The sequence below is a fragment of the Drosophila melanogaster genome, chromosome 2R (assembly GCF_000001215.4).
Source record: "Drosophila melanogaster chromosome 2R".
In the NCBI taxonomy this organism is placed as follows: domain Eukaryota; kingdom Metazoa; phylum Arthropoda; class Insecta; order Diptera; family Drosophilidae; genus Drosophila; species Drosophila melanogaster.
In genome coordinates this window covers 15,436,036-15,462,002 of record NT_033778.4, presented here as the reverse complement: position 1 = coordinate 15,462,002, position 25,967 = coordinate 15,436,036, and the positions used below count along the sequence as shown (strand labels likewise).

The 25,967-nt window shown below is 44.3% G+C and overlaps 1 protein-coding gene across 18 annotated transcripts in view; it reads right to left on the bottom strand.

Moving 5' to 3' along the window:
* The window catches only part of Stacl (Stac-like), a 70,789-nt gene that overhangs the window by 9,882 nt on the left and 34,940 nt on the right, over positions 1–25,967 (bottom strand). For 5 of the 18 annotated variants that reach the window (NM_001274068.2, NM_001299527.1, NM_001382114.1 and 2 more), the window contains 4 exons: positions 8,995–9,146; positions 5,444–5,568; positions 5,188–5,343; positions 2,736–3,104 (listed from right to left, as the gene is read on the bottom strand). In NM_001274068.2, the coding sequence (NP_001260997.2) occupies positions 2,736–3,104; positions 5,188–5,343; positions 5,444–5,568; positions 8,995–9,146 (802 nt within the window). Of the gene's footprint in view, positions 1–776; positions 1,131–2,735; positions 3,105–4,078; positions 4,256–5,187; positions 5,344–5,443; positions 5,569–8,205; positions 8,263–8,994; positions 9,147–25,967 lie in introns of all 18 variants that reach the window. The other 13 variants (NM_001103852.3, NM_001382113.1, NM_137192.2 and 10 more) reach the window with 6 other exon arrangements.

Genomic DNA, 25,967 nt, shown 5'->3' with positions numbered 1-25,967 from the left:
GTGTGGTTTTGTTAAAGAACCAAACATTCCAAGAACTTTAATGCTCCCGCAGAGCACTGCCTTTCTAAAAGTGTACGAGGATAAAAATCCCATCACCATGGAGTAAGTTTCCATTCGACTCCAGCCGAGCTGAAGGCTGATGGAGCTGCTTTCAGCGCGAAAGGAACTCGGCCATGTATACAAATGATGGCGTTGCAATTGCTTTTGGTGCTGTTGCAACGGAAATGAGCCATTTGCCTGAAGTGTAAACTGGGTTAAGACTAATTGGCATTTAATCCGACCATTGTTTAAATGGGCGGAGCTGAGCTTGCCACTTGGAATAACTAAAATGCATCCATGCCATCTTGTCTCTATATCCTTTGGCAGTGGCCAACAAACACGCACTTGTACACATACATACATATGAACGACGAACAGACAGACGGATACAACTTCTGTGACCCACTACACGGGAAATAAATTGAAAAAGATACACAGAACACGGTAACACAATCTAAACATCGATGTCGAGTGGGAATCAAATGCAGTACTGTTCCAACGAGAACTCATGGCTATGATGGGGTCTATGATGCTATTATAGGCATCCCCGAAATATGATGTTAATGGTGTGGTGGCTGTTGTTGTTGTTGTTGTTGTGGTGCTGCTAGTGCTGGCTGGGAGATGGAACGATTTCTGCATCGGCATGACATGGTTGTTGCTAGTGTCATTGTGGAGCGGTCTGTTGTGATTGTTGCTGTCCCCACTGCCTCGCATGTTTTCCAGTGTGTCGTAATTACTTTCTGGCAATGAGATCGACCGGTGCTGCGAGGATCGCTGCTGCCTCAGTCGTCCGAACACGGACAATGGCCGAATTCCGGCGAACAGACGCCGCCGCAGTCCTGGATCGGTGGTCGAGTAGTTGATGCTGCTGCCACTGGTGCTGCCTCCGCATTGTTGTGGCTGTTGTTGCTGCTGTTGCTGATGTGCCGGCGAGGTTCCTGCCGAGATGGAGGAGGATGTGGCAGGTACCTGTTGCATATACGCCACCTGCTGGGTGTTGCCCGTGTAGTAGTTGATGCCGATGCCATTGCTGATGTACGCCGAGCTGGACATGTTCGATACGGGGGCAAAGAACTGGCCGTATCGCGGTTCTTGGTGTGTTTGTTTGATGTGGTTGGTTGGGTTATTGGTTGGTAAATTTGAGTTTGGCAAGCGAACGAAAAATTGGCAAAAAAGATATGAACACGAAAGAATATATAGATATATATGTGTTTTTATTTTAAGCGTAGTAAATCAGTATGTTTATCATATATGTGAGTTCTGTGTTCGCAATCTGGAATCTGACATTTGGAATTCGAATGGAACTTAACTTACAACTAATCAGGGTCAGGTCAAGATAGATGGCACAAGGACTCGTGCAACAGCAACAACAACCGCAACAGGCATTCTGCAATCAATCAGTACGCTGCTGTATTCGCACACTGCTAATTGGAATAATGCAACTACAGACCGCAGGGAATGTTGCAGCTACAGCCTGCCTTGGTGCAAGTTGCCCATTCCATGTTGCAGATGGCTGGTTGCAGGTTGCCGGATGCAGGTTGCTAGTTGCTAGTTGCCAGTGTGCAGCGCCAAGAGCTGTGGCGCTAATTATGTGCGCACTTGCCAAGATTTAGGGCACTTTGCGGCCAAAGGGGAGCGGTCTGAATTGTGGCCCTAAGTAGGCGACAAAAAGGCAATGTCATGTTGCCATGTGATTGCTTTGGGGGCCACCAGACGAATGGCGACGAGGACGAGGAGACGAGACGAAATGAAACAAGTAGACCATGTATTTTAATTGAAGCTCATTCGCGTAGACAAACACACTTGCCCCTCCATTCACACACTGCTGGTTTGTTGATTGTGTGCTGGCTGAGCTCGAATCAGCATGTATTTGTATATTTGCATAGAGAAGGCTAGGGAAATCAGGATGTTTAAAGGAAAACAAAGTGTTTGGCATACACAAATTAATTACGTTCAACTAAATATGATACGTAGATGCTACATGTGTTTGCGTAAGCTATAATTGATGTTGGCTAAGCTACAAAACACTATATTTCGATAACTGCTTCAGTCAATAGCGATTCAAATTTAAATTCAAATTTCAACTCTAGATTAAATTATATACAAAATGCATATATATAGATATATATGTGAGTTATTAGCTATTAGGTTTTTGTGTGTGGCGTGTTTGTGTTTAAAAGCTGGCCAAAAAATCCAGCAACTTCATAGCGAAGCAATGGGGCGTATGAGCAATTATTTGGTTAACGCAATGTGAGTGAAATTGAAATTGTTTTGCCAAATCTAAATATGCTCGCAAAGGGAATGCAATTGTGTGTGACTAATGTGGATAGTTATGAACTACTATTATCTGCTCTACAATTCGGGTGCAGAAAATGAGAGAACGGTAGCCCGATACTATATGACTGGTGACATTTGGTTTTTGGACAATACGATGGCATTCTTGTACTTTTGGTATGCAGTTTGATGATGATATTTAAGCTGAGGCACTGAGACGGGATCCGGGACTCGAGACATACAAAAAGGAGAGGTGGGTAACCGAAACCGAAACCAAAACCAAAACCGAAACTACAACCAAGGATTCTCAAAATAATTGCGAAAATGTTAAATGAGGGAAAGAATGCAGAGATAGAGAGATAGAGATTTTAGGTAGAGAATAACACAAACTACTTCGTCGGCAACTTGGCGACTTGTCGGACCTGAGCTACTAGATATATCTTGGCTGGGCACCGGCAGTCCGCCGCGCTGCTGCTGCAGCTCCTGTTGCTGCAGTTGTACGCCCAGAATGGGCATGGCCACCGGCGGCGGACGTACACCACGTCCCGCCCGTACCGCCGCCGCCTGCGCCACCGATGCCAAACTGCGCTGCTGCTGCTGATGTTGCTGTTGCTGCTGCTGCTGTTGCTGCTGCTGCTCCTGCAGGGCCAGCTCCGAGACACTGACAATCGGTATATCCGGCGGCGGAGCTCTGCCCAGTTCGCGCTCCGAGAGAACCGGAACCGGAAGAGCCGATCCTCCAGCGACGCTGCCATCCATTTGCTTGGCCTGGACGGATTTGTCGGCGCCTGCTGCAAGATGCCCGGATTTGAGTTCGCCGGCTTGTTTCAGCACGCGGTAAATTTGATCGATTTCGGTTATTTCTTTATTGATTTGGTTTGCAATTTTTTTTTTTTTTTTTTTTGTGCCGAAGTAGGAGAGTTGACATTGACAAATTGGTACGGTTGATGAAGGGCCATTTTTTTTAGTTATTCGGATTGGTTCGATTCGATATCGTTTTCAAATTGTCGGATTGGGATGATGTTGATGTTGTTGATGCATTGTTGAAGTGCATTAGTACAAATTGCAAGTGGTTTCAAGGGCGATTCGATAATGAGATTGATGTGGGGATCGGGTACTCTTTTGAATTCATTTAGAGTGTGTGAGAGAGATAGGTGGGTATGTATACATATAATAACGATCATCTAGGCTTGATGTTACTTTACTCTAGGCCCGCTGGGTGGGCATGTCCTCGATGAGCCAGATGTCTAGGATGTGGCACCCAAAACCGATCCAAACTCAAGTAGCCAACAACACGTATGCGGTATGAGAAGTGAGGCAATTTCTAGTGAACTGTTTGATATTTACTGAATATTGATTACTGATTACTGAGTATTGCGGCTATAACATGCTCCACTACTTGAACTGATTTCGTTGAGTGGTCCCCCAGCTCTTATATTTTGTCCGCGATTTGCCGGATACCTTGTGTCCCTTGTTGTCTCAGCATATCAGTATGTGTATGGTGTGTGGTGTGAGCTGTGTGTGCTGAGTGGGTGTGTGTGTTCAATATACTTTGAGCTGGTTGTCATTCGCTGAATATCTCGCTAATTAGGTGGGTCAAAAGCGCAACAGTCAAACACAAAGTACGAACAAAATCATAAGGTCAAGCGCATTTCAATCGAGTATCTGGCGCATACTATACGAGTATTAATTAATATATTGATATTGATGTTGGATGTACGTATATGGCACATACTAATTCGAATAATACTGTTTATTTGGATACCTAGCTGCGCAATGCGATGCATGAAGGGCGTCTTTTGACGGAACTTCGCATTTGGCACATTCAACTGATTTGCGCTCGGATTGGTAATCGTATTCGTATTCGTATTCATATTCAGATTGGGACTCGGATCATCCGCCTGATCTGCTGCAGCTGCAACAAGCGACTCCTGTGGCGAGGCTAGTTGTGTTTTGCATAGTTTCGTTTTGGTGTGGTTTTTGTTTTGTTTTGGGGGGAAGGGAAGAGGATTTCATATTGATTTAATCACATTAACGTCTAGAGTCGGCAAATTTGGAATTTGTGTGCTTGATAGATAAACTACGTGAATGGCAGCGTCGCACCCGCAAGGTATGCAACAGATTCTAGTTTCCACCACACAATTGTTTACAGTTCAATGGGCAGGAAATCATCATCATCATCATCATCGTCGTCGTCAGTCGACGTCTATGAAGCTCAAAGGATATTTTACAATGCGTTTCGGTATGTTGCTGTGCATGTGAGAGGGTGTGTTGGCCGAACCGGTGTGGGTAACCGAAGGAGCCAGGGAAATTGCTAAAGTTCTTGCTCGCTGAGGTCTGGAGAATTGCGACACAAATCACAAGTGCCACAATCTGTCTGCCCCACGAGTGCCATAAATCCATTGTGAAATCAACTGATATACCAGCCACTCCCACTCGGCATTCTCTTTTGGCCAGCTCGAATCAATAAGTGTTTTTGCCAAGCGACAAACAAAATGTTGCTGATGCGGTCTGGCCCAAAAGGATAAAGGTAAGTGGAGTGGAGCAAAGTGGAGAACGAATCGCATTCGCTTGGACTCTCATATTCAAGGTGGAATCCTGGAGCAGGACATGCTAATGCCACGATGCATACACAGTTCGGGCAGGGCCAGTCGAACAAATTGTTGGGGAATTTCGCTTGCCAGCACATCGCATTTCCCATGCAAGTCGTTAGCCGGCCTCAAGCGGTTTGTTAGTATGTAAGGTATGTGGGTTTAGCCTGTTTTCTTTTTGTTTTCTAGCTTCAGTGTATTTCTGTGCTCTTGTACTTCTGTTTCGTGTATTTTTTGTTTTCTGGGGCCATGGCTATGATGCTGGTGCGTGCCAGATACTCACTTTCTTCCTCGATATCAACACGATTCTCCAGCTCCGATGTGCTCTTCTGTCGCCGGAGCAGCTTCTGCTTTGGCTGGCAGCGCGGCAGATTGGGGGCGCAATCTCCATGGGCGTTCAGCTTGCAGATGCGGCAGCGTAATCCCTGGCGTGTGTGCCCTGCAAGCGAATAGGGTTAGGAATGTTTGCTTACAAGGAGCGGGAGCAGTCCCTTCCAGTCAGTGAACCAAATATCCTAACTACTTTTCCGCATACCCACCTCTCAGAATCTGGGAGCAGACGTCGCAGGCCGTTATCTTCTTGTAGGTGTACTCCTGCAGATGGTGGCTGCCATCCAGATTGGGACGCAGCGGCTCGGAGGCTGTGCTGGAGGCTCCATTGCGCCTGTGAGGGAGATGCAACCGAAGGGCGTTAGTGAGTGTACCCGTTAATGGAGTCGCAAATGTTGCACTTTCCCCAGGAGCCAACACGAAGCACAGTTGGCCAAAAGCGGCCAAATGGCTAAACATATGTTCATAAATCGCATGAACATACATTGCATTTGAAGGCTGCTCTTATGCTATTTTATGTTTCTGTATATCTATACGCTATGTGCACAGTGACAACAGCAAACAATGGCGAATGAACAATGGTGTGTGGACAATGGACAACGGACGGCGGACAAAGGACAATGCACATTAATCAGACCGATGGTGCGTATGTGTGAGAATGTTTGAACAAGAAACACATTAAAAAGTATTGTGTTTAAAATAAACGCACACAATCACAAGCTTTGTGCGGTACTCAACCTAATTGGATTCACAGGAAATTGGTCGATTAATCACTGCCCCGAGTATTTTACAATCTCATGATCACGTGCTTTGGCCCGATCTCTCAATCCATGGTGCTTATGGAAATTATTGTGTTATTTATACTGTGCATACACATCGAATTCATTTCAGCAAATTCGTTTCATATTTATACAGCGCCAGAGGGAGAGAGATATACAGATACAGCCAATTTGCAAGGACTTCCCGCCGCTTCGGCCCGCTTTGCCCCTCTGGCACTTTTGTTTTATTTACCAGGGAAAAACCGAAGCCCCGAATGGCGGAGTGGAGGGCCGGCAGGAGCAGAAGGACTCACAATGGGGCAATTGCTGAGCACTGGGCAGAATTCAGGCTCAGAGGCCTAGGACTCGACGTTGATTGTTTGTAAGTGGCTTATGCACACAGATGAACACACAGACGGCTGGCAAATAAATTGTGCTGAGCACATTGCCACAATATTTATAAAGTTGTTTGTTGCAAATGCGTAAAGTATACAAAAACGTCAGATTTCGAAGGCGTATGGGCTGGTGGCGTTGGAAAGTGCAACTCTGTGCGAATTGGCAGCTACAAATGAACACTGACACGATGACATTTAATATATTCGTAAATTCTTAAGCTAAATATTGATCTAACTAACTGACAGACTTAGCCAACAAATAATACCCGAGGTTAGATTATCTCGGCCATGTACAATTTACAGGTATGTATAATACAGTAATATACAGGTTTATACTGGGGTAATTACGATTAATTGGTAGACTTAAGGGTATCTATGGTTGGAGTTTAATTGGGGCTAATTTTAATTGATTATACTATATTTATTTGGAGATGTTGGTGTGGTTTGAGTTGGGGTGCAGCTATAGCAAAATGCTAAAACAAAACGGAAATATGTACGTTGGTCATAAAAGGGGCAGCATGAGTAATGGTTTAATTATAATAATTTCCATAACATATTCATTAGTTGGTTTGTATGCAACTTAAAACATTCATTTGCCGGCCAAATAAATGCGCTCAAATACAAAATTAAGTACCGAAGGAAAGCTATAAAAGCAGGACCATGCCGTAATGAGTAACTGGCTCGCTTTTTGCAGTGGGCAGGCAAAAATGGGGCGGCTGTGGCTTAGTTTCGGGCTTTCAGTAATTTCAGGCGAAACTTTTGCAATATAACATAGCCAAACTTTTAACTGCGATTTTCTTGTCACGTTTGCAAATGTATATATAAATATATGTACGAGTGCTGCTTATGCTGGGTATTTATACCCAGTGAATGCCCGCCCAGTGAGTGGCGAACATTTCGAAATGAAGTTTGAAGAGATAGAGCCCACTTAAGCACCCCTTTGCCCATTCACTAAGCCGAGAAGATTTTCCGATTTATCATCATATTGGCAGGCCAAGTTGCATGGCACGGAACTAAGTATTGTTGCCACTGGATGTTGCAACGTTTGCAGTTTCAGTTTGCAGCTTGCAGTTCCCAGTTCGCAGTTGGTAGGTTGCAGATTCAATGGTCTGCGTGTCCATGTAGGTGGAATGAAATGGCTGCAGAATTTATAGTTTTGCAATTTTTCGCATATTTTTCAATGCTCGGCTCGAATGGCGTCGAGTGGAATTTACTGGGCGCAGCCGGAAACTTGGCCGGAACATATGGAACAGAGAAGGCAGACGGACACAGCGACACATTTATCCGTAGTTATCGAATGGGGCAAAAACTTTTGTTACTCGACTTGGACCAAATCCAGATCCTGCATTGTCTTTGCACCAGTTAAACTAGCAACTATGGATTTCGATTGTGCCCCTGCAACATGCAGCCTTTTAATTGCCGCCCCATCACGTGATTGATGACACTTTCACTGGGCGCAGGTGGCATTTACGACGCCCGAAGACAAATTAAATGTGTTTGTCGGAATATGTGTGTTAAATTGAAATTTAAATCGATTTACAGCAAAACATAGTCAAATTATACTGTGTCATGTGCAGCAATTGATGCGTTATTTGAAACCAATTAGCCGGCATCCAAGCGGGTTTTATTTTCTCAGCTAATTCTACATTTGCGTGCAACATTACAGCAACCTTTGGGTTTTTGGATCGATTATACGTAGGCATTTAGCATATATGGATGTCTGTACAAGGTATGTGGTTACTATGGGGACTATAGCTAGATGCTAGATGCTGGGTGGATGCGGTTTTTCGTGGTGGTTCTTTGGTGAATTTCGGTTACCTCAAAGTCAATACGGTTGATACGGCGTGGTACATTTGATTTTGTCGGGGTGGTTGGCTGATAGTTCGCGAATAAACAAGTATATCGAAACATTTGTTTTTTGTTTTTTTGGTTGGGCAAAGCATTGTATTGAATGCATTTAGTGTTCGAATGGAAATGGTATATACGTAAATTTATATAGAGAAGAAGTTGAGAGATCATTATTATGGCAGATATAACTTAGCTTAGCTTAAACTAGAGTGAAGTGCCCGGCTTATGCACCTGAATGGAATTATCTTGTAAATTGCGAGTGCAATTTGCTGCATTGCATTGCATAATCCGGATTGTGCAAATATTAGGAATTCTTTTCGTATACTATATGTATTTTATTGCGAATGGGAATGGAGGTTCTTTGGTTAGTTGGGTGGCTGGGCGGATGGTCGGGTGGGTGCTACTGCTGCTCTACCCCTGGATGCCTGAATAATTTTTCGCGTTTTCCGCAAGCTTTTAGTCATATTAATGTGCGGGCGGGCCCGCTCCCGATTTATCCGCCCTCTACTGCAATTCTGCAATTCGCCGCACTATTTCATTTTGTATCTGGAGGGTCTTCTTGTACCCCCACCAACGTCACAGATACTAGATACTCTCTGGCGCGGTTTGTATTCGACTTAATGGGCCTTGCTCTATGCCCGATAGTTGTGTAACAGCGAGAAAATGGGGGTAGTGGGTGGGTAGTTAGAAAAGGCTGGGGTGCTGGAGTCGAATGGAGTAGAGTGGGCTGGGATGGGGTGGTAAAAGCGCCGTACTCACCTATCTGCTTGTTGTGCTGAACCAGAACCAGCAGGCTTTAGGCTCTTAAATGCTTTCAGCCACTTTGTTTTCATCGATGGCGCTGTGGCAGCGGAGAATTTGCGTTCGTTTCGCGGCGACGTCGGCTCAACTTTGCTCACGAATAGATCCTTCTGCAAAATACGAAAAGAGCAGGGGGGGAGAAAGTGCATTAGCCAAAATGCAATTTCCACTTAAACGTCTCACGTTGCCATTTAATTACAGGCCATTAATACTCGCAACTCGTTGCATTCCGTTTGCAACTTTGTCTGCAGTTATTTGCCAACATTTTGATTTCAGTTCTGTCCACATGCACACATATTACATGCACAGAGAAAATAGATATTGTAGATCTCAATAGTATATAGACAAAAATATCATGTAGCTTTATATTTAGTTTCAGTGTACCTTGGCAGACCCTCGTTATGTCGTAATAAAGCCATGATTACGGGCATAGTATTTAGGCAAAGGAATGCCCAAATATTTAACTGATACTATGATGGGCAACGCATTTGTATCTGCTGCCAGGCGTTGAATAAAGCCATTTTAATTAATAATCAACACTTTGCCGAATGCCACAAAATGTAATTATACCCAGGACAAACGCATACAGGCTCCAATGCTCAAATGCTCGCAATTGCACACACGCACACACACAGTCACACACATGCACTCACACATCCTGTAACAATAATTAAAACCACGTGTGACATGAGGTCACAGTTTAGTAAGCCTAGTGGTCTTTGCCATCCTTGTTGTTATCGTGCGTGGCTGGCAGTTCAGTTTGGTTGCCATCTGTCATGAGCGTTGCATAATTAGATGAACTTTGCAATGCATTTAATTTGCTTTTTTACCGCACAAAGTGAGTGGGGGATTATTAACAGGTAGTTTTGCGTGGAAAAATCAGAAAACTGTTCATCATGACACCAGACTATATAATATTCATGGTTATGTCCGTTTTTCGCGTGCGAAATATTCACTTCCCTTTAAATGAAAGCTTTTGTTGCGAAAGCTATTCATAAAACCAATGCCGAATTACAATAAGCATTTATTAAAAATTATTATATTACCTGCGGTCATTCAATAATTAATTATTTAAAATTATTACCAATATGTGGCCGATGACCATGATGAATAATTTAAGGTTCTAGCCAATGCGTAATAATGAAATTTCAAATTTGAACACAGGCTAGATTTAATTTACACGAAAACTTTGACTATTTTTGCTTCTGCCTCTTAATTTTCTGACGTCAGTCAATCCCATTAAATCCTGGGTGCTCGTCATATCTCGAATTCATTTTCGCTTCTCGCCCGGAATTTTCGAGAGACAGAAGTGAAGCGCGATTTTATGATGTCAGAACGTCAAAACAAGTTAAAAATCATTGCACTCAATGCAATTGCGGTATTTATAATGCAGCAGAACGCGTTCGATGCAGTTCGTTTTGCTTCCAGCGATTTTCGGTTTCTGATTTCGGCAGGTTTTCCAGCTTGTTTTTTCCCCACCCCTTTTTTTCACCATGTTATTTTTAGCACTTTGACAGCCCGACAGAAGTTGGGGCGAGGTCGCTCATATGAAAGGTGGGCGGCAGTGGGTGGGTGGGCGTCTGGTTGGGTGGGTGGTTGGGCGACTAGCTGACAGGCAGGATATTAAGGCTGCCATATGGCGCAGCGCGATATCAAAATCAATGTATTGACGCGTCTGACAACAAAGGATGAAATTCACTGGAATGCCATTTAGTGATTGCGAAGAATTCGCCGCTACAAATTAATACACTCGCAGCGATTGCAATTAAAAATTAATTTTTTCACACAGCACAAAGCGCTCATATTTAATGAGTAATTAATTTTTACGCAATTGCTCGGCACCGTGCACCGGAAATTGAATTGAAAATAACGTTATCATCAAACCCCAGACTAACTGCGACTAAATGCCGCACCATGACCAAGATAAGCGGCCATTCTTGAGCAGAGAAGTGCGCTTTTCGTTGGCCTTTGACTTTCGGTGTCTGTGGCAGCCGGACGACCGACAACCAGCACATTTAAATGTCGGGAGCCGGATGGCCAGGATGCGACGCCTGAGTGGCGACGCCAAGCAGCCACCAGGGCAAGTCTGGCCATAATGGACATGTGCCTGTCATGTTGCCTTTGTCATTGTCGTCGCCATTTGAAGGCGGGTCCACCGGCCATAAATTTATGCATGCAGTGCATAAAATTCAAATTAAAGGAGCTGCAACAGCAGCGGCGGCATCAGCATCAGCACATCCTGCCAGCGACAAGTACACGTTTTGACACTTTACAACAGGCCAAGTCCCATCCAAAAAGGGGACGTCAAAGCCCGCAGCCAGCTGCTAAATGGACAGGGGCGTAGATGGGGGCGTGGCCGTGAGGGATGTGGGCATCCCCTATCGGGCTCTTTACCCTTCTTGCCCTATGCAGTGCAATCAGCAGCAGCTGCTGCTCCCGCTGCACTGGCAGACTAAAATCAAATGTTGCCTTCGCCAGGACTAAAAAGGCTTAAAGTGCTGCGCAAGCCAAAACCCACACCATCCTTTCTCAGTTTGACATAAATTGCGACCTAATTGATTTCACTTGGCTTTTTAAGCTACTTTCCAAAGTGAAACAACAAGTACAAGTTGGCAGCTTAGAGACCGCTGTGTGTGTGTGTGAGTTTGGTTCATTTCTCTTCGCTGATTTTTTTCCGGCCACTTTAATTATCTGCTAACTGAAGTCTCGGAGGAGAAAACCCAAAACGAAATTTATGGCTGTCACAATTTTTAATTATGTTGCCCATTGCTAGATTGAAACCACAAAGGTATCGTAAATTGCCAGCTCGAGCGCAAGCTGGCCAATGGAAATTTCCTCATTAAGGCCGCAACAAAGCGCGCTTGGCAACAAAAGAAGCCGCATCCTTTGTGATTCCATGCCTGATCTGCTTAACCACAGTCCGCCGATATGCCAGATACGCCAGATACGCCCCCATCCTCCCTGTAATAAGCATTTCAATTGGTCCACGATGGCCCATTCGAGCACTGGCAATATGAAAGCATATTTTATTGCCACTTTGATGAGCTGCCTTGCTGCTTTTACGCGGCGGGGGTTTCGCTCGGATAAAAGGAAAAAACCCAGCGTACATTCAGTTTTAACCTATATTTTTCTAGCCCGCTGCTGCCTTTGTAATCTAGAGTAAGTGTAAATGTGTGCAGGACACGGTTGGATGTTGACGGTGGGTGGTTTTGTGTGGTGCTGCATCTGCCTCCCACTTCATGGCATTTTCCCAGCTCCAACTAATTGCCGTAGAGTAGAGTCTGGCTAAGGAGTCCAAGAGCTTTGCAAACATGGCTAAGACAATTTAGCCTACAAGAAGTGCGGCGATATATACCTGTATACATGCAGATATGTTGCTATATATAGCGCCAAGAAGGGGAGGGGCGGCGGAATGGACAAACACAACATTTCCGTAAATTACACGCATTTGTCAAAACGAAACAATGCGCAAAGTGTTTATTTGTTTTAGTGAGTGCTTCTGAGCGCAAAAATGACTCTACACAAAAACAGGACGCCCGGGGGGTGGTGCGAGGGGGTGTGTAAAACTGTTGCAACTTCTAATGGGTTTGCTTGTTGCTGCTCTTGCTGTGTCATTGTGTACGCGTGTGTGTGTGAGTAGGTCCATGTGTATCTGTGTGATCAGTGCAGCGCGCAATGTGGAACAGCGATTATGCAACCACATCACTCTCACAAAGCATCATCGATCCAATTCAGGATGCAGCACATACGAGCACACACACACAAACAAGCACAGACCCCTTGGCGTATGCGTAATGCAAACGAACACTTTTCAATTTTCATTAACTGCGACAGCAAATTGCTTGTGTCATCTGCAACTGCAACTGACACTTACAGCAGCCAAAAACAGTTGAGCGACGCAAGGATACCCGGCACTTTTAAGGCAGTAGAGAAATTTGCTGCATACTTTAAGGGAAATAATATTTAGCTACTTCATATTAAAGTTGAACAACTAAAATGTATTGATCACATTAAAAGGTACATATGTATTCGATGATGATACAGCAAACATAGTACTATATTTAAGAGTACTATCCTTGCTAGTTGTTTTTATCTGCTTTAACTACCTAAAAATTCATAAGCCAAACTATATATACCCAAATGCGTTCCAGCTGCAGGATGTAAAAAGAGAGACACAAATTCTGAGGCGCCACAGTTTGTGTTTGACAATCAACAACAGCCGCACCGAAACCATAACAAATGCCACTGCGATTGAGGGAGCAGAGATCGAATGCCGACGGATGACAGATACAAGTCAAACCTGTCCGGCTTCGGTTTGATTTGCTCTGGCCTGGTTAACCGCAACTCGTGCCATTCGTGCCGGAGTTTCCCAGCACTCAATAAATGTGTAAAGGCGCATTCTTGCCTCCGGATGGATGTGAAATTTATTGGCCGCAATTAAAATTGCAGAATGCTGTTTGCTTTGGCCACACGCTGTGCAACTCAACTCGAGCTGGGCCGTCCGATAAGTTTAATCGGCTCAGGCTGAAACTCGTTTTCGGAATTTGGAGGTCACACTTCGAAGACCTTAACCATTAGCCAGCCAGGTTCCATTTTGCTCACATTTTCCGTTGGGTAGTGCGTGGGACACGCCCCATTTTGTTTTATGACCACCTCCCTAAGCTGCTCTTACCAAAATAAAGGAGAAGCAAAGGACTTTCATTAAGCCGAGGTGGGTAAGGAAAATCCCCAAGGGCGTCGGTTAAGCTGCGTGAAATGTCCTCTGATTCCTACTGTAATGACACTTGCATCCTCACATCTTTTCCATCTCCGAATGTAATTTGCATCTCTGTCCCACTCGCTTCGCATTTTACATTTTACTTTTATTGCTGAAAACAAAACGGAAAACGAGGGAAATTCCCATTGAGCTTGCCCACCTGTACTGGGGCTTTTCCTTTCTGCTCGTGCTCTTGCTCCCTTGCACCTACGTGACTGCCATCAATTTTCAGTGGCACTGCCGCATCATTTTGCATACAAACAGGTGAATGGCAGTGGGCTTGGGTCCGGTCGTCCTTGTCCCCTTAACTCGATTTTGAAATGGTTTAAAAGGCGCTATGTGCGACGACTGCTGATCACACACCTCAAAGTGCTGGTTGCTGCCGAATGCGAGTGCTGAGTTTCGCTTTTCATGTACTTTTATTATTATTGCAAGTGTTAGGGCGGAAAATGGCATGTGGGCGGTGCCTCAATGTCAGATATTTTCTGTGACTGCGAATCTGACTGACTTCCGCAGCTGTTGCAGCACAAATTGATTTTCAATAGCTGAGTGGTTTTTGATTCAATAAAATGACATACTCGGTTTACTCCCGAAGCCCCCACAAGTTCCGGATACGTGCTCGTACCGTTCGTCCTTTGCGTCCTGTTCGTCCTGTCAGAGGCTGACTGCTTTGCGGTTGAGAAAAGTTTTCGGTTTCCTGAGCACAGCTTAATTCACTCCGATGTAATTAAGATTGCTTTAATTCAATTTGCATGCGGAATGTGCAAAATGAATCACCACTCTGACCTTGCCAATCTATTGAATCTGTTTTTATTGGCCTGCTGATAAATGGCCAGGACGTGTCAGCCTAAAAGCGATTTATCAACGGCCCTCTTCTAATTTCTGAGTTTATTTTCGTGCCATTCGGGCTGCCTATCAATCAATATGCAAAAAGAAAAACAAGAGCAGCCTGGGAAATGGTGAATGCGGGTACACTCTCTTTTCCAAGGCGCCTTTCGAGTGGGCGCAAGTCAAGTGAAGTGAGTCAGTCAAGCGGGGCTTACAGAAGTTTACTGAGGTTGCTCAACTAGGCGCATGAATTTCTAATTAAAACGCCGGCAAGCCTAGGACCTAGGACCACGTACTCCCCGTAGACCCACACTCGTAAATACTCATTTGAGGCTGAATCACACCGACGCCACACATGTATGCATATGCATACTCGTACATGTATGCAAATGTGTGCGGGTATATAATGTACGTATCACGTATACGCAGTGAGGGCCCACATTGGCTGCTATCTACTTAATTACTTGGTGGGGCGAGCGGGTGAATTATATGCATAATTTAAAGTGCATGCTTTTCCCAAGGCCCAGCAGAGTCCATTCCCCGCTCCACAACGCTTTTCCAGCCATCGCTTCACACCGCTTTACACCTCCTCACCCTGCTGACTCCTTTCCCAGCTGATTAAGCCGCCGGCAGCTTGAAGCTCTCCGTTTTCTGTCTTCTGGGCAGCACAATTCACACGCAAACTTTTATTGCGCTGACAAAGTGCCGCCCGCTGTGGCTTTTCTCCACAGGACCAGGTTTCCTCATGCTCCTCCGCCACCTTCCTCTCCACCTTTCTTTGCGGGAAATGGAGCGGAAAATATTTGCGACAAGCGGGACAAGCCAGTGCACACAGCACCTCGCCACGCCTCTTCTCTCTCCGCATCTATACCCCTGACCAGCATATGTGCCCAGGCGAATTTCCCACGTTTTTTTGTGCGCCACCAGAAAGGAAATCAAAATATTTCCGCAACTCAAATTGAAAATTGTCAATTTTTTATTTCGTTGCGGTTTTTCATCACAACGAAAAACCCTGTCATTTTCCCACTCCAAGCGCAGTAGAAATTCAATAACTGAAACCACTATCTGCAAACGCAATCGCCTATGAACCTATTCTAAATGCCCTGCAACAGTCAGTTACAAAGTCATTGCCTCAGAAGCTCTCCAGATTTAAAGAAATACTATTTTCTGAATAACTATAAAATTCGTAATAGAACAATATTATATTTTTAATTCCATTTACAAATTTTTACTTCGAAATTACTGCAGATGTTGTTACCCGAATTTTTTCCCAACTCGCTCATCGTTTATTTAACATTTTCCAATAATTACCTTTCAATAAAATTTAACGTGCTTGGCTTTCTGTGAACATGGTTGTGCTTGATGGTTTGATTTCCAGCGAAATTTCATTATATGCCATCCTTTAAACTTGCATGACATGGGCTTCGATTTATGAAAGTTTAGGTTAGAGAATTTCATATGTGTTGGCCTCCAGGTGAGTTGTGTTTGTGTATGTATATACCCAGTGTTTTGTTACCCCAAGCTGACTGCTAATAAAAAATCAATTAACTTGGCCTTGGCTTGTGTTCCGAGCTTCCTGCCTGGCTGACTGCCTGAACACGAACCGTGTTACTCAATGACAAGCTAAGCCAACTTCATGGATGGAAATCGATGGCCCTGGCTCACGTACCTCACTCCGGATGAGGAGGGGGTGGCCAAATGGTTCTGCCGATCCACCCTTTGCTACAGCAATGGCTTTGCCTAAGGCCTGGTGCGATAATTGATGTCAAATGCTCGTCACATTTGTTTCACTGCGAGTGTGTGTGTGTGCGAGTGCAATCGTTAATCATATAGGCCCAGGTGGGAGGCCCACCTGAATGGCAATCGACAGCGAAACTTAATAAGCCCAAATTGTGGCACAGATAGAGACGTGAAAAGTGCCGTTTATGTTTCTAGAATTAATTCAGATGTACAATTGCATTTTCAGATTTTGTGTCACCTAATGGGTTCTTCACAACATGCGAGAAATTTGTTGAAAGCTAATCAAATATGCAAAGTTGTATGTAGTGCTTTTAATGAGTTTGGTCAGTAATGGAAAGAGCATTTGGTTTTGACCTTAGGTTATTAAAAATGAAAAGCGGAAAAAAAAGCTTGCACAAACTTTACTTGTATATATTTAAAGAAGTAAAATCGAAAAATAATTTTAATGAAATTGTTAATCGCTTACGCTTTACTAGTGCCACCCATTATTCAAGGATGAAATATCATTCTGTTTGCCAATAAATCAAGTTCCCTTCTAATTCGCATGCGTGTTTACCCTAGTTCGCCATTCGCCGAGCAACATCCCGCCCATTTCTAGGTGAGATGTGTGCTCCACTTACTCCCGGCTTATCCCCAACTGACACGTGCATAATTAGTGTGTTGGCAGGGAGCAAAAGTGGCTGGCAACCGGCTTCGCTGATTGAGTGGCACAGATTAACAAATTCGGAGGCCCTGGGCTGTGGCGCCGAACAACAAACAACAATCGCAGTTGCTGCGGCATGTTTGTGCGTCAAAACACAAAATACACTCGAGGCGAACAATTTAATTCGTTTGGTAAACAGGACACGGCCGGATGGAAGAAATACTGCCGGATAGGTAAAAGTCGCCGAACGGCGGGAGGCGGACGGCCAGGATCTCCTGTCTGTATAAATAGAGGCAAGTGTTGGACCCGACTGCGTGGTAAGTAGCCGAGACCACTTCCTGTCAGGACGTAAGCCAAAGCCACACCAACACCAAAACACTTTGGCACACACACTTATTCACGGGATGTCGCACCTTGCTTAGCACACCGGCAGTCTCCTGATTACGCCCACCACTTTACCTGTTTCCATTGCACGGGAAAAAATCAGATATTTATGCATTATCACGTTTTCATACTAGAATTAATGGATAAGTATCTCTCATCCAACAATAAACTGTATTCCCGACGAATATGGTTGCGAAATGCCATAAAGCTGCAACAATTTGCATTATTTAAAACATATTAAATAGCGCATTAATTACCGAGAATAATTTATATACTTAATGGCGGAAAGCATACGGGTCGTGCTTTTTGCCTTTAGTGCCGAAAAGTAGTATTAAGTCTCCTTTTGAGGAGAACTTAATCAGATTATGCTCGGTTGAAAAAGTGCCTCTCTGGTTGCTCCACAAAATGTACCAAATATTATTGCCGCGGAACAAAAACTTTCTTAAAATAATCAGAAAAGTATATAATTTGATTCATGAAGAACCTCCTGTTCGTTTTCTTCTGTGCTTCTGAACACCCGCTTGGGGTTTCAGTTCGTCCGAGAAGAAACTTTTAGTGCTCTGCCTGCTGAGCCGTCGGGGTCGCGGCCATAAAAGTAATCATTTGTCATTGTCAAACGTTGTGCAAGCTGCAGCCAAGGAGTTGGCGGGAAAACACTTCTTGTCGCCTTTTGGTCACCTGCCAAATCCCTTTAACCGAGAACCCTTAAAGCGTTTTGGCGAACGGAACGGAAGCTGCTCTCATTAATATGCAACACTATCAGCGAGCGGAGTACGCCTGTCGCACTTGCAACATGGTTTTCAATTATTTAAATTTTCATTAAAATTCCAGCAAAAAACGAAGGTGAGGCGGCTGCCAAAACTCAACCCGGATTCGGTTCGTTGCCTGGTCTCTGGTTTCTGGTCTCTGGTATCTGGCTGAGCCTCAGCCTGAGCCGGAGCCAGATCCCGTGCCCCCTGCCAATTTCGTGGCCTACTCGGAAATTTCGAAAAGTGTTAAAATCAGCACAAAGCGCAAAAAGTAGCAGAAGAAAAAAGGAGCGAAACAGCAGCAGAGGTGGCTGTAGAATAGCCGGGCGGAGAAATGCTGCCCGGAAAACTGCTGAAAATGCAAAGCTTGGTGGAATTTATTAAAAGGCCAAGCCAAAGAAAGTGCAAAATTGCTTTTGATAAAAAAAAAGCGAGACCAAAACCGACGACAGCTGCCAGCGGTGTAGCGAGTATCAAGGATTCGTGGACGAAAAAGGACGAGCCATGGGATGCGATGCGATGCGCCCACTCGTGTTGCTGAGTTGCCAATATTGCAAATTGCATAAATGAAGTATTTCTGGGCTGGGTCTCTGCTCCTGCTCTCGACTCCCCAGCCACACTATTTGAATTTCCATCTACCTGATCTCTTCAGTTTGCCCAACTTGGGTTCACCCCCCCGGCGGAGCAAAAACTTTCCCTATTCCCTGTCAGCCACACTCACACACTGCGTATACGTAATGGCTTGCGAACGAGCAGTTCCTCAGTGGTTCGGTTGGGAAGTGCTCGCCTGGAAGGCATAATCCCAGTGCCAAGTGCCAATAAGTCAGTTATAAATTTGATGTAAAATTAAGCAAGAGGCCAGGACACACAGGCTTCGGCATTACCACCCCGGCTCACAAATTGCTCGCAAGGACTGGCTGGCATCCTTCATACATTGTGCCCGGCTTTTGCCCTCAGACGAGGGAGTAGAATGTGCGGAAAAGGATCACACGGTCCATACACTAAACAAAATCTGTCCAGGCAGTCCTAAAGAATTTTTCTAAGCCTTAACATCAAAATTAATTAAAAAATTTAATACAACTGGTCCGTTTTGAAACAACCATAATGTTAACCGAAAATAAAAGAGAGTAGCTATTAAAAGCCTTGTTTAAAAGCGCATTATGTTTTGAAAATGATATGAGTCTTAGCCAACGAAAGAAAATTCTCTTTTCCACCATTGCAGCTCATTGTAGAAACTCCTTAAGTGCGTTGGTAAATTGAAAGAAGTTCCTAAATTTTAGGACTTGTTCGCCAAGTGTTTTCGGGCTGCAGCTGCAGCTTGTTAGCGTAACGAAGCCAAAAGGAGAGGCCCCGGAACACACATTCCCGGCCAAGATGTGGACGTGGCCGGAGCACCCGCATGTGCACGACTACGGCTTCCACGGGTATCTCCGCCTGTGGGCCTGGCAAATACGTCCTTGTCGGACTCATATTTTGGGGCATCGTTACGAGTGCGCCACAAGCAGCTCACAAATATTTGTGGGTCGCCATTCAGCACACACATACAGCACACAAGATGCAGCTACCGACTGCAGGCGATATTGTGGGTGTGGGTTTAATAATAGTACAATTTATTGATTAAAGTTGGTGGTGCTGAGGGCTGGAGCTCGGGTTCCGGGCACGACATAATATTATTATATGTTAACTCAGTCCCGTCCCTTGCTGACAAATTGTTTTTGGTCTCGGTGTGACATATTTATGATGTTGTCCAGGGTCAAATAGTTCTATTTACACTTTCTGCTAGTCATTTCTTTTTATCGATTCGCTGCCGGAAAAGCGCCTGCCAATGGCAAGTTTGTTTTCCCCAAAAGTTCCAGTGGCTTGTAGTGGGAAATACGAATTACAAATTTATGGACAACAAAATAGACTTTTTGGACTAGTCAGATTTGAAGAGATAGTGCCCGCAAAACTTTCTCGGTCGAGTTCTTAATCGATTTCGTGGCTCAGAAAGCAATTTGGGAATGGAGTCCTGCAACTTAAGATGATTGATTAAATTTCGACGAGGTCAAGCGTAATGCTGTACTAGTTTGTGCCCATGGATTGTTTGCCAGATATTTGTGTTTAAGTGTGTGTTAATAACAGTAGTGTTCATTTGATTCATTTGTCCTCTTTCGGGTTTTAAATGGTTAAGGGGTAAAGGCTTTAGTCTGCGAAGTTCTATCTTCGCTACTTTAAGTTTAAGTATCTCTTCACACACACACATTGTTCTATTGAAACGTTTTTCTGTGAGCGCTTTTCACGCTTCTCCATTCGTTTTGCCATTTTCTTTTTATTCCACCGACCAACTTGCAGCATTAGCGCTTTGAAATGGATGCGGCAATTAAAAGCCATCATCAGATATCCCTGGCACTCCTCTACTTCTGCTCCAGTAGAAGCAATTGGTAATCAAATAGTTTGACCATGGATGTCTCCATCGTGGCACTACCTCCTCCTCCTGCACCTCCTCTGCCTGCTGCCTTTGTTTCAGCTGCCATCTAATGGCACATTCTGCTCCGGCGAATGGCTAACGAAACTATATCATTGACTGCCAAGAAGAGCCAGCGGCATTGCCATTAAAACGTAAGCTGATATAACGCGCAACATTCTAGCAAATGGAATGTTTTCATCTTCCTCACTGCCACGCTCGCACTTACCCCTGAACTTGCCCCTCCGTCCGTCCAGCACTATTGCCATCAATTCCCCTGTTTATGGCCCTGCGGGTGAAAGCGAAAGTGAAAGTGGGAACGAGAGTGTCAAATTTCCGCTTTCAGCGCCAGCTGCATCGGCTGCTCGGAGGGATTTGTTCGGTGGGGTTTTCGGTTTCTGGCTCTTTTGGCTTCTTTGGCCAGGGGGTGCAAACACTCTCTACTAAGCAAACAGTTGTCAATTTCTGGTGGCGCAAATATTTTTTCCCATTTCGCCTTTTTTCCCTCCAAGAGGCTCACTTGGCCCGCACTTCTGTTGACTTCTATTCCATTCTTCTGTCAAATGCTAATGGTTGTAGTTGCACTTCTCCCTCGGCCGCCCACTTCAACCCGCCCACTTTGGCTGCAGCTGCAGCAGCTATATTGGATTTGGCCAGATATTGGCAAAGTGAGCAGCCAGGCGACAAGGTGACAACGGGCAAAAGTTTTCCGCTTGGCGGCCAAAGTGGCTTCCGGCGGAAGTTCAGCCGCGAAACATCGAATTAAAACATGGCCAAAATCGTTGTCATAATCAAATCGCTTTTTGGCTTGAGGCAGTAAGGTGCTCGAGTCTGACGATCTGATTGCAGAATCAGTGGATTAGAAGAAAATGGCTACACAGGAATAAAATTTGTATATAATTATGAAGGGAATTCAAAATTTGTCTATGGTTCTTTGCCGTACAATCAAACAAAAAATAATTTCTTTTCCCTTAAAACCGAAAGCACAAGACATCCCATCAATTAAGTAAGCTGCAATATAAAATCAATTATATAGATTTCAACTGTCAAAGGAAATTAATGCATTTAAAATAATAAAGATAAGATAAATTCAATAATTTAAGATGTTATTTATGATTTTGGCAGGCTGTCAAATGAAAAAACTGAAATATTAAGTGCACTTTATTTTAATTATGAAACATTGGGAACGTAGATAAAAAAGGCAATGCTGAGAACCTGTAAAAGGTTAAAAAAGTTGCCACCGCTTAAACTTTTGTGGAGATGGTAAAAGTTATGCTAATGAAACCAGATTGCAGCGAATGCTTCTGCATTATAAGCGCGAAAGTTATATCGTTACGAGTTATGGATGCCTTGCGGTGAATGGCAAGTTTTTTTTTTTACAGTGCACAGGACGATAGATGGTTATCTTACATGAACGCATTCAGCTGTGCAGGTCTCGCACTGACAACACATGTTCAAATGTTCAAGAACAATGACACTCAGAGCCACTCAACTGGATGTTTGTAAACGTTGCTCAGGCACAAGGGATAAGGCACAAGGACCAAGGACCTCTCTGCCAATAAGCAAAGCGGGATGAGCAGTAAGCAAAAGAAGGAGGAGAATGGTAAGGAGATGGATGAGGATAAGGAGAAGGAGGCTCGGCACCAGATGCAGTGCAACAAGGGGAAACAATACGAAAAGGCGGCAGTCAGAGAGATAAACGCATATAAAACACAAGCTCAGCCGGGAGAGAAAGAAAGAGCAGCTCGAGCGGCGAAACAAAAGCTGTAAAATTCAGTGCAACGCACTCGACACATCCTTTCCCTGCCTCCCAAATGTCGTATGTGTGTGAGTATGGCTGTGGGTGAGTCATTTAGTGCAACATGGGGCACTCGGAAGCGATGAGGTTGAGGTTGGCAGGACTAGCAGCTGGATGGCAGCCTGTCAAGCTGGTTTCACTATTTTTTTTTTTTTTTTTTTTTTTTTCGAGATTGTGCGATATCCGGCATGTGAAGGATGTTTGCACTGATGCTTCAGCCCCTTCCTACCCCCAGCTCCTTGGTCCTTGGTCCTTGCCTTCTACTTCTGGGCCTCCGCTGTTAGCATGTTAAGTTGCGATTATAGGCTGTTAGTGTAGCTGGCGATGACGAGGCCTCATCCCGCCTGGCCGATGATTGAGCAACAGCAGCAGGAGGCAAAGTCCCAGCCACTGTCATAGTTGGTAGAACCAACAAAAAAAATTGGTTCTGTGATGTACGAACATCCCTGAGACTTTGGCAGCAATTTAATTAAAAATTTTAATTTGTGTGTCATGATTTAAGTCTTGCCACAAGCCTTTGTGCAGTTAAAAGGGAATGATTACACATACTTTTAGCTGATTTTGATATTTTTAAAAATGAGCAAAACGTTTTCTCTAAGTGCAACTGGGGCACAGATTTGCATTCTCAATTGGACTACTGAAGAGTCGACAGCATGTTTGTTTTTTCTGCTGCAACCGCTGCTCCTGTTCGTTCTTTTCGTGCTGCTCCTGCTGCTGATGGCGGAAAGTGGAATGCGAAAAATGGATCAAGTGTGACTGACAAAGGACCTGATCAGGAGTCCTGCCAACATTAGAGGCGAGTCATTTGGCCCAGCCATTCACTTGCCATGCCCAATCTCAATTAGTTTGTTTTAGCATTCGATTGGCGTTCTGTTTGGCTGCTCGACTGTTGGCGCAGCAATTCATAATCGACTAATTAGGGGCTTTAAAAGTCAATCCTTTCGACAACATTGGTGCGATTATGCGGCGGAGTGGGGGCGTAATGTGGGCGAAACACTCATTAGCTATTCATTTATTAATCGCATTCGCCACTCGAGCTCGATTGCCGATTGAAATTCGAATTTATTCGCGTCGTTCGCCGCTTCATTGTTAATTTCTCAATTTAATTTAGTCCGCCACTTGGGCGCTACAATGGCCAATGCAGATGTCAGCATAATCGCATTGAGTTGTCATTAGTGTGTGACATTAATTAAGTTAATCGCCATCAGCGACGGCAAGAGCAAAAACAACGTCAACAGGGCGACTTGCGTGCGTGAAACAAGTAGAAAATCGAAAATCCAATTAGAGCCAGTCCATCAGTCAGTCAGTCAGTCAGTCATTTCGTTATTTAGTCATTCACTCATTCGGTCAGCCAGTTGACAGGTCAGTTGTTGGGGCTATAGCCCGATTTCAAGTCCGATTGCACCTCTTAGGCCCATCAGTAATTCACATGCGAGTGGTCTAAGGGTTTAGATACAATTTATCGTGCCTACTTTCCAATATTAACCCCACTTAGGCACCACTCAGATCTAATCATAATAATAAATAATAGTAAATAAGCAACAATTTGATTGCAAGGCCCTGGGCACATGTGATTTATGTGCTGTGCAAGCGCCTTCTCGACCTTGAAAGTTGGAGTGTTTGCCATAATTTCACGGGCAATTTGCCTTTTAGCCAGGCACATAAACTCAATTGCGCGTTAGGCTTAGGGTGTGTGTAAAGTAATTGGATTTACTTGTATAGGGCTTTTACGTTCAGCCAGAGAGCTAAGACCCCACTTAGAATAGCTCAAGAACTGTGTCAAATATATCAGTGAATTTCAACGCGTCTTAACCCCAACGCACAGCTGCTAAATGAAATGAACTCTTCGGCGACATGTTTGCGGTTTCATTCAATTATGCCAAGCGACTGCATTAATATTTTATTCATCGCTTCTGCATCCAGATTCCCGAGTATTTTGCTCTTCTCCTTTAGAGTAGCTTAATCAATAAGAACTGATGCAGCTGCACACGCATGAGGATTGAATGGTGTACACAGAAAAAATAATCTTGGTTTAAGCTAGCATACTTTAAAATAAATACTTATTTTAGCTATTAATCTTGAGAATGCTGATAGACTTCATATTTTTGCTTGTAACTTTCATAACTTTTTCCCGAAACCTATTATATTTATTATCTTACAATTTGAGCAGTGCAGTGAAAAGTTGCGGATAAAAGCCAACACGAAAAATCGAGTTTCCTCCGTCCTGCGCATTTATTATTCAGCCCGAGCTGGCATAAGCGTACCCAATGCTGGCTGCATATGGCCAGTGATCCGGGCTCGTAGCCCAGAAAAGATTTCATATGCAAAAGGGAAAAACTTTTTAAAGTCAAGACATTTGGCAGGCGAACTTAAAGTGAAGCTTGGCCAAGTAAAAAGCAAAATAAATAGGAAAAGGACAGGCCAAGGAGCGTCAAGTCCATGAATATTTCAAGCCGTACAAAGCACACTCACACACGGACGTACATAAGCGCACACACCCGCAAACATGAGTGGAGAGCGCTCACCCACGCATATGTGTGTAATCTTGGCGCTGAAAAGTATGCAGCAGGAAGAGCTGCTTCGCTGTCGTCGCTGCTTAAGCGCAAACAAATCATACGGCACTTTTGCCGCAGCAGACAATTGAAAGTGTGTGGGTGTAAGGATACGGCTTGTGCGTCTCTGTGTGTGTGTGTGTGTATATGTAGCAGAGATGATGCCACAAAGTGCACTCGAGCATCAAGAAATGAAAATACTATTTAAGCCATTTTATCAACATAATCGTAAATCATTTTGCACTTTTCGCATAAAAGTCGCCGTTCTCGTCCTCGTCCTCGTTGTCGCTGCCTTTGCCGCTGTCGCAATAAAGGACCAATTGTCTAGTGCATATAATTTGTTATTGGATTTGAGCAGCTGCTCCTCGGGTCCTGGTTACTGGTTACTGGGTCCTGGTCTTGGGTGTTGATTTTGCTGGCTTTGGCCATTGTTCGGCTGCGTGTGCGTTATGTGCATGTATTTTTAGCTTAACACTCGCCAGCTTTGTTTTGCTCCTTTTGTCATACATTTCACGCTTGGCAGGACCACATCATTATACACACATACGCACGAGTGAGTGTGTGTGTGGCAGGACACTCTCCACGTCCAAAGCTCGTTTATGGCCTGCCAATGTGGAAATGGAAGTTGTTCGTGCCTGGACCCAAAACGCCCACGACCACGCCCAATAAAATATGTGTTGAGCCAGGGGATTATCTTTGGCAGCACAGCGCCTGGAACAACATTGAAATATTTGTCGGCAAGCAAAGCTGCTTAAACTCACTAGCAGCCCGTCTCTCTCATTTGCGACTACATATGTTTATGGCACATAGTTTTCCTTTTAGCCAACACGTGGCCCCGGCCAAAAATCATCCAATTAAAATTCCATGCCAATGCATTTGCCGCACGAATCGTTTATAAATTGAGCAGAGCTGAGCGAGGGGAAAGCACGAATAATGTTTTCTTTGAAAATATTTTCGCTAACACCAGCCAGCTGCATTTTCCACCCATCCAATTGCCACCCCCTCCTGGCCATTGTTCGCACATCCAAAAAAATTGAT